General features: G+C 42.0%; 1 protein-coding gene across 1 annotated transcript; it reads left to right on the forward strand.

The window, feature by feature from the left end:
• Positions 1 to 7,293: 7,293 nt before the first annotated feature.
• On the forward strand, positions 7,294 to 13,854 carry dsela (dermatan sulfate epimerase like a). The gene is made up of 2 exons (XM_036966847.1): positions 7,294 to 7,809; positions 7,949 to 13,854. Exon 2 carries the CDS (start codon positions 8,114 to 8,116, stop codon positions 11,681 to 11,683), a length of 3,570 nt encoding a protein of 1,189 aa, XP_036822742.1. The 5' UTR covers positions 7,294 to 7,809; positions 7,949 to 8,113; the 3' UTR covers positions 11,684 to 13,854.
• Positions 13,855 to 14,407: the final 553 nt, after the last annotated feature.

The following is a 14,407-nucleotide window of genomic DNA, read 5'->3' on the forward strand; positions in this document are numbered from 1 at the left end:
CTTATATTATTAGTAAACTAGCATGGTCAATTAAATAGTATTTGAAAATATAGTTTCTATATTCTTTATGAAGAAAGTGTACTTTTAATGTGTTACAAGTATACTTTTATTCATTAACCACATTGGCTTATTGTAATTAGCAACATTAAGGCTTCATTGATTGAGCAACATATCCTCTTACCCACGGTTACAACAGGCCACTCACAAAGTAGTTGTGGCTGGAGTGGCAATTTCAAACTAAAGTAATTGATAACTGTGTTATTTCAAACTTTTGTTGTTTACATTACGGTGATAAATGATCATAAAAAATATTGTAATATGCAATGAAATAACTCACTATTAGCAAGGTGTTCTTAATGTTTTGTACACTCAGTGAATACTTATTGTGTACTTGATCACGAACAGAATTTCAGAAAATAATGCTTCAACTTAAAAACAACTCCCAAGTTTATTTGGAACGAATATTCAAAATTACAATGAAAGCGTATGAAATTAAAGTAAAATTATAGTATATGTATAGTATAATTAAAGATATACTTGAAAAGTACACCTTGAATTTGAAGTATATTTAAGCAGGCCCGAGGGGGTGTGGTATATAGCCAATAGCACGACGCAACGCAGAGTGCCAGGACATGGCCCTTAGCTGTTAGGGGTGTGTATCGGAGGCGAAGTCAGGTGCAGGAGAGTGTAATGAACAGGCGTACTTTTTATTCCGGTCAAAATGACAGCACAAAATAACATAATGTGCCCAAAACACGGAACAAAGACAAAAAGTAATGCACGTAACAATATCCACAATAACAAAATACACTTAACACAAACAATCCTACACAAAGACATGATGGAGAACAGAGGAATAAATACATATAAATTGATTGGGGAATGAAAACCAGGTGTGCAGGGAACAAGACAAAACAAATGGATACATGAAAAATGGAGCTGCGATGGCTAGAAAGCCGGTGACGTCGACCTGCCGAACACCGCCCGAACAAGGAGAGGAACCGACTTCGGCGGAAGTCTTGACATTAGCCGTGGTATATTGGCCATATATCACAACCCCCAGAGGTGCCTTATTGCCGTTATAAACTGGTTACCAACGTAATTACAGCAGTAAAAATACATGTTTTGTCATACCTGTGGTATATGGTCGGATATACCACGGCGTTCAGCCAATCAGCCAATCAGTTTATAATATTTGAATTAGTTTTTCGCTTGGGATTCTTTTCCCTTCACCCAGACCACTCATTCACTCCCCCCTCGTGAATTTAAAAGCATTGGATTGGTGCAACCATGGCCGGAGGGTTTTCACCATACTCCTTACCTCAATCCAATCATTTTAAATCCACGAAGGAAAGTGTGTGTGTGCACACTTCCGAATAAGAAGGGTATAGAATTGGACCACAGCCCTAGTACATAGTCATCTACAATTTTGTTGGAGGGATTGTTTACAAATAAAAGGGTTCATTGTAGACGGGTTGGTTGTTTAGCAACAAAACCGATACGTGCACAACTATGGGGCAAAACAGACCAGGTTGGCTTAGATTGTTGACAACATGTAAACTAGATTTAGTCTCCAATGCTTATTGAAAACATAAATACATTTGTACAATGAGGACTTGTTGCTTCTCAAGTATGTCATTACAGTTGTTGGTTAGCTAGATTTGGACATATTAGCATTGACAAGAAATCAGTCAAACGCCTCAAAAAAAGACATGGTATCAAGAACAAGATGAAAGTAGCTGAAACGAGTCATGATTCTCCCACATGGCCGTTTCTTGTCATTGCTGATAGCGGTCTGGCCATCCAGAATCACAACAACACACAGACTTTTGCCCCATGAATGCACGCACATCGGTTCGACTGACAACGTCACGAAAGCCATCTATACCTCGGCTGTTGTTTGATCAATCAATAACGTTTTTTAAGTGTATTTTCCTGTTTATTCACTCTCTGGTTAACTAGAAACTATCTGTTATACTGTATGTTCTTTGTCTTGTCTTTTAGAACAACAGGATGGGGACCTCACGTCGTGGATCAATAGAGAACTATTCCTCAATTACCTCCCGATTGACAGCTACACCTTGTATGCAATGGGAGATACAGGTTTTGTTACACTCTCTCATGGACACGCACGCATCTCACACACACACACACACACACACACACACACACACACACACACACACACACACACACACTGCGAACATGGTAGAGGATGTGCTATACTAGTAAACAACTTTTCAGGAATTATAAGTATTATAGAATAGATGTCTCTGTGTGTCTACTTGTCTACCACAAGGTGGCAGGCAACAGTGTCCAATATTCAGTGAGTGTATGACTTTGTATTAGCAATGTAATGCACTTCCTACAGAGTGTGGCTTTAAGGAGTCAAGCTGAAATAAAAGTCTCTGTGAATGATGCGTATGAAGTGATGTTAAATGAGTGTTCCTCCGTGTCTGGAAATGTTTTGGTGTTTTATGTGCGTTCCTCACCATAAGAAATGTTTTGGTGTTTGTGCGTTCCTCACCATAAGAAATGTTTTGGTGTTTATGTGCGTTCCTCACTATAAGAAATGTTTTGGTGTTTGTGCGTTCCTCACTATAATAAATGTTTTGGTGTTTATGTGCGTTCCTCACCATAGACAAACTGGTGGTTCTGGCTGTAGTGGAGGAGGAAACCCCCACTAAGGAGAGCATCCGGTATGAGTATCTCTTTTAACCCAATATAATGTTAGGGATAGTTCGCCTGAATTACACATTTACCTCATACCTGTGCTACATTTTAAGTTACACATTTACTGTAGATCTCAAGTTTGTATATGGCCAAGTTCACCCTTGCAAATCAACTGTTGTTCCTGTGGCAAATATTATCCTCAAAACATTATATTAATAGTCTATCCTTATTAATCAAATACTCCACCCTACTCAGTTACAAGACCATGGTGAAAAGAGTGGCCACTGTATACAAGGACTTCTATAGCAAGTGAGTTGGTTTGAAACAGAGTGAAAACAGTACAGGTAATATCTGAACTTGTCCAATGAAAAATTCAAATGTTTTGTTTTCTTTTGGAATATGTTTTTCTACGTTGTACCCTAATGAACATGATCCTGGTGTTCTCAAGAGAATTCCAGTTCGGTCATATGGACGGAAATGAGTACATCAATGGCCTCATAATGGAGTGAGTGATCGTTTCTCTATTCTCCCCTTCTTTAATTGTTTGAAGTAGCCAGAAGTTTTGGCACAAATCTGCCATTGGCGTACAATTAATGATATACGCAAATGTTGAGTTAAGCGAAATTAGGATCTTTATTTCTGGCGAAAAATACGGTTCTCCAGAACCTGGCCAGCCTAGTAGTACACATGGCGTGTTGACAACTAACCCTAAAAACCCAGTGTGTGTGTGTGTTGCCACGTAAGTGTCCATGCCCTTTATCACCGTGCTCAACGTGTCTAACGATGGATATTTCTTGCCGTCCAACAAAGTGGAGACAAAGGACCAGCTGTTGAAGTTCATCGATGGCGAGTTGAAGGGCCGGATTAAAGGTCAGTCTACCTAAACCTGAGTTAAAGTCTGACCTGAGCTAAAATAGTATTTGAAATATATATATATTTTTATATAATTTATCTGAGGCAATAGAACCATTTGAAGAGTTCTGAAAAAAAGCAGGCCCTGTTATTGTTTTTTTTTTTTTTAGGGAGGCTCAAACAAACATTGAAAGGATTCAAATCCAGAGAACGTTTAAATATGATACGTCTGATGCAATGCGTACGTGTCCAGAGAAACGTTGTGTTTCACCCAACAACATTTGTATAGTCCATGTCTTGCTTTATCATAGCCAACGTTCATCTTGTTTCATTAGTCCCAGGGGGGGGAATTGATTCTATCAACGCTTTATAAGGATGGCGTTCAACACCAAAACGACTGTTACGGTATGTCACAGAACATGTTGACGCTCAAGAAATGCTTTGAGATATTATTTTTTATTATTATTGTGGAATGCATTTTATTTATTATCAAAGTACGGCTTTGCCTTCGCCCCTGACGAATGTATAGTATTCAATGTTCGGTTTGCTCTCTCGCTCTCGCTCTCGCTCTCTCTGGCATCTTCTTTGTTTTTGGCTTTCTGTTACGTCCTGTACAAGACCTGCCATATGGTGAGATTGGGAATGAAGGATGAGGAACCAATCACTGGAGAGAGAGAGAGAGGAACCAAACCAACTCAAAGGTCCCAGGAGAGACAAGAAGACGAAAATGAAAAATACTGCAGAAAAGAAGGTAGAGTAAGTGTGAAACGGACAACTGACCTTTTTCTATTGAGCTGCCCTCTTGGCCAGGTTTCCCTAGGTATTCTGACCTCAAAGGGACTTCCTGGATAGATAAAGATTACATCTAAATAAATATTCTACAGATGAGTGACAGAATCAGTGGATTCGGAAAGAATTCTTATTGGAAATTCTTTCAAAAGCGAACCATTCCCCTTTCCCTCAGATGTGCTTGTTTTCAACAAAAAAATAGCATCAGTAATTGTCCCATACGAGTGATGACTGTTCACCTCCAATGCTTGGAAGAACACTTTGGGACCTACTTCCCAATCTGTTTGACTGTGATCCTTGGCTCAGTTGACATGCCAGTAAGTGAAATCGAACAGCTGATCGAGCTGTCATGTGACTGAATACTGCAGACAACGCATGCACAGGTCACTACGGAGGAGTTTTGGTTCCTGACTCAAAGGGAATACCCTGCTGTCTCCATCTGAGCATTAATGCCACATTCAAAACAACTGGGCACTTGTACCTGGGAACTCGTAAATCTCAGAATTCCGACCTCAGAGCATTCCCGGATGTGACAGCAGAGACGAGGTGCGCACTGTCCACCGCGTCCCCACGACTTTGAGAAACAAAAAAAATGTTTTCTTTAAAAAAATGCATTAATGAATTTGTAGGGCCTATGTAAACTGGAATTTTCCTCACAGCGAGTTACAACCAGGAGGGGTTTACAGTTGAAATGTTGTCTTTGTTCTACTATAGTGATTGTGTTTTAGGATCATCATTAAAGCGCTGTGAAACACTGTATGAATGTATCTAGAGCAGTGACACGTCTGACTTTCTATACCTCAACATTACCTGAACACAAATTTGACGAAATATTGAACCTTTGATCATTTTAATCAATATTTGTTTTTAAAAGTACTTTGTTTCATTTATTCATCCTTCCATCTAACATTCACTCATCCTTCCATCCAACATTCATTCATCCTTCCATCCAACATTCATTCATCCTTCCATCCAACATTCATTCATCCTTCCATCCAACATTCATTCATCCTTCCATCCAACATTCATTCATCCTTCCATCCAACATTCATTCATCCTTCCATTTAACCAGTTCAGCTTCTTTCATTGAACGTTGTGGTTTGTGTATCTCAGGTCAGAATGTGGCCCTTTATGTACTGACTGTACAGGGACCTCTCAGTGTGTTTTCCTCTGATCTAGGGGATCTAATGCATAATGTCTTAGAATTTATCTTATTGCAATAAACACTTCAAGAAAACGTTACTGATTGGGATTATTTTACACTGATGCCTGTTTTTGTTTCACGTTTCACAGTGAAAACACCAATCTCTTTCTTCACGTCTTTAAACAATAAAAGGTAATTCACCAAAATATCTCAAAATGGCTATAAATTACTCTTCACGATGCTAAAAACAGTCACACTTTCAACTAAGAAACTACATGTACTTTTGCATTCAAGTATGTACTACTACTTGTGGGAAAATATGCAAAAACGATCAACCAGGGGCCACAGGAAATATCAGAGTGCCTTATTTGCACAAGAGGTCAACTTTGCATATGACCTGGTTGACAAGGCCTGAAAGCTATATCCTGAGGATATTTACCCTTGGCCTGAAGTTGACAATTCTGTTGAGCTTGACGATCAGGCAGGGTTTTCCTTCCTTGAAGCCGAAGTCTATGTGCTCAACACTGGAACAGGGCCCAAGCCAGGATTTTAGGAAGCGACAGGCCTTCCTGACCCCAATACACATTATCTCTGAAGAAGCCAATACACAATTCCATAAGTAGAGCTCCGTCAGGCTAAGTAAAGCTCCATCAGGTTAAGTAGAGCTCCACCAGGCTAAGTAGAGCTCCACCAGGCTAAGTAGAGCTCAATCAGGTTAAGTAGAGCTCCATCAGGCTAAGTAGAGCTCCATCAGGCTAAGTAGAGCTCCACCAGGCTAAGTAGAGCTCCATCAGGCTAAGTAGAGCTCCACCAGGCTAAGTAGAGCTTCCTCCACATTGAGCACTTGTCACCATCCTTTCAGGTCTGTGCTCATGGGAGGTGGTAGGAACTAGCATCTTCGCATGTCTAAGTTTCTTTTCAGGTGTGGTTTTCCCTCTTCGTCGCCCAGTGTAGTCAGGCTGACCTCAGTAACAGGGACAGGGATCACTGAGGTTAGAGAAGTTAGAGAAGATCAGTGGTGGAAAAAGTACTCAATTGTCATACTTGAGTAAAAGTAAAGATACTTTAATAGATAATTACTCAAGTAAAAGTGAAATTCACCCAGTAAAATGCAACTTCAGTAAAAGTATTTGGTTTTAAATATACTTGAAATTGCTAAAATGTACTTAAGTAGAAAAAGTAAAAGTATAAACCATTTGGATTCCTTATATTAAGCAAACCAGACGGCACAAATAAAAAAAATATTTTTATTGACAGCTAGCCAGGGGACACTCAAACACTCAGACACTCAAACACTCAGACACTCAGACATCATTTACAAATGAAGCATTTGTGCTTAAGAGTCATTCAGATCAGAGGCAGTAGGGATGACCAGGGATCTTGATAAGTGTGTGAATTGGACCATTTTCACGTCAAAATGTAACGAGCACTTTTGGGTGTCAGGGAAAAATGCATGGAGTAAAAAGTACATTATTTTCTTTAGGAATGTAGTGAAGTAAAAGTAAAAGTTGGCAAAAATATAAATAGTAAAGTCAAGTACAGATACCACAAAAAAACTACTTAAAAGTAGTACTTTTGAAGTATTTTTTTACTTAAGTACTTTACACCACTGGAGACAATCATGAAGCATTGTTGGTCTGGCTACTGACATGAACAGAGACCTGCCACCTCTCAGACAGTACACCTTTGAACTTCAGCGTTCTGTGGGAGATGTTAATATGAAGTCTCACAGTTTCGTTGCATTGTAAAATGACACCACATTAGGCATGACGTTCTGGGGTCCTGGGGGGAGCACGGAAAGATGCCAGCATTCCAATCTTGTGAGTTAGCTAATGGATGATGAAATGTAGAATTGTTGGCTCAGTTGAAGTGATCTTATCTGTGTGAATAATTAAGAGCAGAGCTCAGCACAGTGCAGAAGGGTTGTCTCACGTTGTCTCACATTCTTTTCTTTTTTAACTTTCTCTCGACCAAATTATGGCCGTAAATGTGGAGTCATATTGAAGGAATCTTTTCCAAGCAATACATGACTACATTGCACATCTGCTACCACAGCTGCTGCAGGTCCCATTTCAACCTTCTTACTTTGCAGACGCGTTTCATTGAAGCAAGAAGAACTAACGCTTGGATTTATCAATCTGTATGGAGATGGACTGCAATCACGGAAGTACTTTTCATTTCTTACGAAGGCTCTCTGGATAACGTACTGTTGTACTTTCTTGACGATGACAAGTCTGGAAGGACGGTAACAGAGCTGTGTTGATAGCTCAAGAGACACATGCAGTTATGTTCAAATGATTCTCCATCCAAGCAATGTCATGCACTGTTTCACATTCCTGTGGATTTAATAGGTGATCAAACTGACTTTCTTTCTCTCTATCAGCTTGATGTCCCTTTTTTGTCTACTAAGTTACGATTGATGTTACTATGACAGAATTCCACCCCCCCAAAAAAAACTAAAAACAAACTTCTTTTTTTTTCCAATAACAGAACACATGGGAAAGAGTGAAGGAATGGAATGTAACCCAAGATGAACTGCAACAGAGAAGTGACAGATAGCAGGGGAGTAGTAACTTGGAAAAGACAAACAGTGTTTCAGATTAGAAAAGAGCTTAAAAAAGGAAAATAAAAATAAACACATCTGGTTTTTGAATCATGGCTGAAAAATGCGCAGGACGGTCTGTGGTTTTATTCTCACTCTTGGCCGTTGTAGTTTCCTTCTCAGGAATTACTGATGTTTTAGGGGAAAATAATATTGATGAGGAGTTGGAGAAAATCACATTTCAAGGAGACGGAAGCACCAACGGGCATCCGGAAAACTGGCCGGCGAACCTTCACCCTAACCTGTATTTTCACCAGGTGGACATACGTTTACTGCAGCAGAGATCTGCCACGACGCACAGACATATTTTTAAAGTTATCCGGCTTGCTGTTGGGACTATGCTCGCCAATACTGCTCTCTATCTACCCCCGGTTAAGCATGAGGAATTTTCCAGCAAATGGAATGAAATTTATGGCAACAATCTCCCCTCTCTCGCTCTGTACTGTTTGCTCTGCCCCAAAGATACAGCTGCCCATCAATTCTTAATGAGATACATGGACCAGATGGCAGTGTACCCTAACTGGACGGTGACCAGCGCTCCCAACGACGAGGTTCCCATGGCTCACTCCCTCACAGGATTTGCCACAGCCTATGACTTCATCTACCCTCTCCTGGACACATCGCGAAGGGCACGCTACATGAAGAAAATACGTGTCGCCACAGAGGAGCTGTACGAACTCTCCAAACACAGGGGATGGGGGAAGCAGTTTTTACAGAATCATCAGACTACCAACATCTTAGCCATCCTGACCGGCGCCCTCGTGGTGGGAGCACACAGTGACCCGGAGACAATGATGTGGAAGCAGGTGGCCGTTAACTACATGGAAAAGACCATGTTCCTCCTCAGTCACGTAGTGGATGGCTCGCTAGACGAGGGTGTGGCCTATGGGAGCTACACCGCAAAGTCCATCACTCAGTACGTTTTCCTGGCGCGCCGCCACTTCGACATCGACAACACCCAGAACAACTGGTTGCGGGCGCACTTCTGGTTCTACCACTCCACACTTCTGCCAGGCTTCCAGAGGACAGTGGGCATCGCTGACTCCAACTACAACTGGTTCTATGGACCGGAGAGTCAGCTGGTGTTCCTCGATGCATTTGTGCTCCGGGACGGCACCGGAAACTGGCTGGCCCAGCAGATCTGGAAACATCGTCCCAAAGATGGCCCCATGGAGCAGTCAGCAGCCCAGCGCTGGGCCACCTTACACACTGAGTTCCTGTGGTATGATAGTGAGCTCTCCAAGCAACCACCAGCCGGGTTTGGCAAAGCAGTACTGCACATGTTCTCAAACTGGGGTGTGGTGACTTACGGGGCTGGTTTATCATATGGTCAAGGCAACACATTTGTCTCCTTCAAATCGGGGAAGCTGGGCGGTAGGGCGGTCTATGATATTGTCCATTCCAAGCCCTACTCCTGGCTGGAGGGCTGGAGCAATTTCAATCCGGGCCATGAGCACCCAGACCAGAACTCCTTTACCTTTGCCCCTAATGGACAGGTATTTGTTTCAGAGGCACTGTACGGCCCCAAATACAGCTACCTCAACAATGTCTTGACGTTTGCCCCGTCTCCCACAAGCCAGTGCAATCAGCCCTGGGAGGGCCAGCTTGGAGAGTGCGGCAAGTGGCTGCGGTGGGCGGAGCCTGAGGTCGGCAACACAGCCAGTGAGGTCATTGCAGCTGCATCCCATGGGGATTCTCTGTTCGTTAGTGGAGAAGCGGCATCGGCCTACTCCTCTGTGATGGGGCTGAAGAGCGTATACCGTGCCCTTGTCTTGCTCAACTCTCAGATTCTGCTGGTGTTTGACCATGTGGAAAAAAGCAAGGAGTCTCCGTTGAGTACTCTGAGTGCTTTCTTTCACAACTTGGACATTGATTTTAAATACGTCCCTCACAGGGCTTTAGACAGGTACAATGGGGCACTGATGGACGTTTGGGATGCTCACTACCAAATGTTTTGGTTTGACAGTCAGGGGAATAGTCCAGTGGCGAGAATACAGGAGGCAGAGCAGGCTGCTGAGTTTAAGAAACGATGGACCCAGTTTGTCAACGTGACCTTTCCAATGGAGGGCACGGTCACCAGAGTGGCCTATTTGATGCACAGTCCCAATGTCAAAATCTCCAACTGCAGATTCATCGACAATAGTAAAAATGGAGTACGACTCTCTATTGTCGTCAACGGCACAGAATCCATTGTGTCCATCGTAACAAACTACAATGACATTGGCGCCAGATATAGCTACTTGGGCTTTGGGGGATATGCAAAGATGCAAAGCAGGCATCAGATAATCCACTTCGGTCTGGGAGTTCAAACGATGACTGAACAAAACACTGTGGATCCAGTCTATGACTTTGGGTTTATGGTTAATATAGTGGGAGGGCTGACACTGTGTCTCGCCATTGGGTTTTTAATCCTGCAACGCACGTTTTATTTCTGCTTCCGCAAGATCATGCGCTATACTTTAACGTTTGTTCTCCTGCTGTGGGTTGTTGAGTTTCTGTTTGTCTCCAATAGCTGTGATTGGCTTGTCTGTGTCCAATCAGTGTCCGATCTGCCCCCAAACCCTCTCCCCACAGTCGTCGTTACATCCCTGCCAGGGTCTGGGGCTGAAGTTCTCAAGCCCCTTTTCTATAACAGCTCTGATTTTGTTTATCTCCAAGTCCCCACAGAGCACCTAGTCATCCCGGACACTGAGTTCAACTTTGACCCCCTGGTGGATGCCTGCGTGTGGTCCAGACTAGATGCGGAAAGAGGTCACTACAAGGCCATCCAGGGCTGGTTCCATTCCTTGGTCTATAACCCTAGACTTCACCTGCAGAACATTCAGTTGCACAACGAGGGCAGCAGGAATGAGATTGAGGTGGAGCTTTCTGGCAAGAGGAGGAAGCCAATTCGTAGGCAGTCAGGGTCAAGGGGGAGTTCAGATAGAGATGGGGAGTATGTTCGGGAGCTAAGGCGGCACATGGAGAAGTACCCTAATGCCCGCCCTGTCCTCAGCCTGAGCAGCGGGAGCTGGACCCTGAAACTCCCGTTTTTCCGAGAGGTGGTCGGTCACTCATTTCGGGCGTTGCACGTGGTGCGAGATCCTCGCGCTTGGATTTACCTTATGCTCTACAACAGCGAGCCAAGCCTCTATTCTCGCAAGAATGTGCAAAAACACGTCGCTGCAATTTTTAAGCAAGAGAGGAACGGCGGGAGAAGCAAGTGTACACTAGGGTTCACCCAGGAATTCTTGACATTGCACAGCGTCCTCTCTGATCCAGAGATGGAGCCGGTGCTGCTACTGGCCCATCTGTGGCTGGCCCACACAACCACGGCACTCCAGGTCAACGGCGACCTCACCGCCTCTTACCTCCATGTGAAATTTGAGGACATTGTGCAATATCCTGAGGAGACAGCTGGAAAGATACACACGTTTCTCGGGGTTCCCGTGGCCCCAGCTGCCCTCAACCAGCTCATGTTCGCCACCTCCACCAACCTGTACAACCTGGTGTATGAGGGAGACATATCGCCAGTCAGCATCAATGTGTGGAGAGAAAAAATGCCCATCCACGAGATCAGAATGATAGAGGACACATGCTTAAAGGTTATGGAGAGGCTTGGGTACTCAAGGTACTTAAGTTAATAGCTGCTGTATGATGTCCTACGATGGACACCGTACTTTTGGTTTGTTGACATGTATACTTTGTTGTTCTGTATTTTGCACATTCCACCATTATGATACTTTTAATTGTCCAGTCCTTGTTTATAGACTGGGATGTATAAAATAGAACAGAGTGCTCATTAACACTTTTTTAAAGTGTATGATTTGTCTGACTAACGTGATGTGTTTTCATCCAAACAGTTTTGAAGTTTGTTGGCTGGTTATTTAGCCACGCCCAGAATCTCCTGGCGAGCATTTTTGGAGCATGTAGCAATGCTAGGGGCACACGGATTGTTGATTCAACATTTAAAAAATCAGCAACCACAGCTAGTGAAATCTCTGCAACCCTAAACAAAGAGTTGCAGTTTGTTTTTAGAATGGGTGGCTAGTACTAAACTGACCCTGAACATCTCTAAAACTAAAAGCATTGTATTTGGTACAAATCATTTAGAGATGCTCTGCTTTTTTGACACCGCACTCCACAAAGCAAGTCCCGCAGGCTCTAGTTTTATATTGTCTTGATTTTTTTGGTCCAGTTATATGGTTAAGTGCTGCAAATAAGGACCTAAAAAAAAAACTGCAGCTGGCCCAGAACAGAGCGACACATCTTGCTCTTCACTGTAATCAGAGGGCTAATATCAATATTTTGCAGGCCAGTCTTGGCTAAAAATAGAGGAGAGACAGACTGCATCGCTTCTTTTTGACATTTTTATAAGAAACATTTATGTGCTGAAAATTCCACATTGTTTGAATAGTCAACTTACACACGGCACTGACACACACACTTACCCCACCAGACATGACGCCAGGGGTCTTTTCACAGTCCCCAAATCCAGAACGAATGAAAGGAAACATACATTATTATATAGAACTCCCTTCCATCTCAAATAGCTCAAGTGAACAGCAAACCTGGCTTGAATCCCCCCCCCCTCCTCCTCTTCCCCCCCAGATAAAGCAACACCTCACAGAACGCCTCTCCCTTATTGGACCTAATTATGTTGCGTGTATGGACTGATAGATGCCTACTGACTGTACATTTAAATGATCAACATTGAAACGATAAATGTAGGCCTAGAATAGTAGGTCTCTCTTGATATTTTTTTTCAGTATTGAGTCAGTGCAGAATATTTTAGTTATATTTTTTACTTGTAAATGTATGTAGTTCTGTCTTTTTAGCTGTTCTTATCTATTAATGTTCTCTATCATGTTTTGTGTGGGACCCCAGAAAAAGTAGCTGCTGCTATCACAACAACTAATGGAGATACCAAATACCAAGAAAAACACGAACAATTGTAATAGTGGTGCATTCAGTCGATAATAAGTTTAAACATATATATTTTTTGGGGGTGAAATATCCCTTTAAAGTAATTGGAATACTGGATTGGATTTAACAGTGTTATTTACATATTTTGCTACAGTATGTCATAAATATTTTCTAAACTATTGTCGATCACTTGATTTCAAACCCCACTCTTATTGATAGTAGATTTTTTTTCAGTGGTAAGGGGTAAAACCCTGCTTGTAAATTCAGTGCAGTACTTTTGTCAGTGCATTGTGGGATACAACAACCCAGCAGGCTTCTCTTACTGATCCGTAAATGCATTTTGCGGAAGAAAAACATTTTTTCAACCAGGAAGTGAATACAGTTATAGCAAACTCTTTGAAACATGCAAAATATGCAATCGTTTAAATTGAGAAATGATTTACATTCACTGCAAAGAAAGAGCCTTGCCTCATATTGCTTTAGAAAAGACAGCATATATATTTTTTTTACTGTTGTGTAAGTCACGTCCGAAACACTGCACTAAGCATAGGACATGAAATATCCTTTTCCCGAAGATGGTCTTCATCAGATATTTTAAAAGTCACTTTATTCCAAAAACAATTTATTTGTGTGTGTGCTTCATGCTATGATGTCACAACAATTCAAAAGAGGATTATCACAAACTAACAAGACTTTAAAAAATAATCTAATACAGCTCTTCAGAAATGGGATACCTTTGTAGAATGCGTTGGATTGTGTTTGTACGGTGCTTTAGACATCTTTCTGAAAGCTGTAGATGCACTGTAGGCTTATAGCTTGAGTGCAGCTTAATGTGGAATTACATGCGTAATGCATCTACGGTATCCTCACCTGCTGCTTTCTTCCCTTACAAAAAAACATACAGTAACCGCAGTCATCTGTGCTATTTTGGACCCAGTAATTGCAGAATAACTGCAGTGACCTCTCAAAAATACTGCAGTACAAAAAAAAATATTGTTATTTTGGATGCAGTATTTGTAGCGTACTGCAGTTATACTGCACTCTGACTGCAGTTATACTTCACTCTGACTGCAATCTTTTTTTCTTAAGGGTTCAAATTAAATTTAAACTTAAAGATGAACTATGCAGAAATCGCTGCGCCATTTCCTGGTTGCTAAAATTCGAATAGTTTGCCTAATTTCAGTTTACGTGACAAAACAAGCAAGTATAGTGTAGAGAATCATTGTACCAGCTAAACCTTAGACTTGCTTTCAATGAGAACGACAGATCTATAACAAATATTTCTATGTGTATTTGCGGCTTGCCCAAATAGTTATGTATTGCAGCTTTAAGAGGGGAGTGGCTTATTTATGTGTTTTCGTAATAAAAAAGCCTCAGGAACTTGTAGCAGGAAGAAGGTAGGAGAAGTTGAGCGTTGACTGTGTTTGCCAGCAAACTCATCG

The sequence above is a fragment of the Oncorhynchus mykiss genome, chromosome 28, assembly GCF_013265735.2.
Source record: "Oncorhynchus mykiss isolate Arlee chromosome 28, USDA_OmykA_1.1, whole genome shotgun sequence".
Lineage (NCBI taxonomy): Eukaryota > Metazoa > Chordata > Actinopteri > Salmoniformes > Salmonidae > Oncorhynchus > Oncorhynchus mykiss.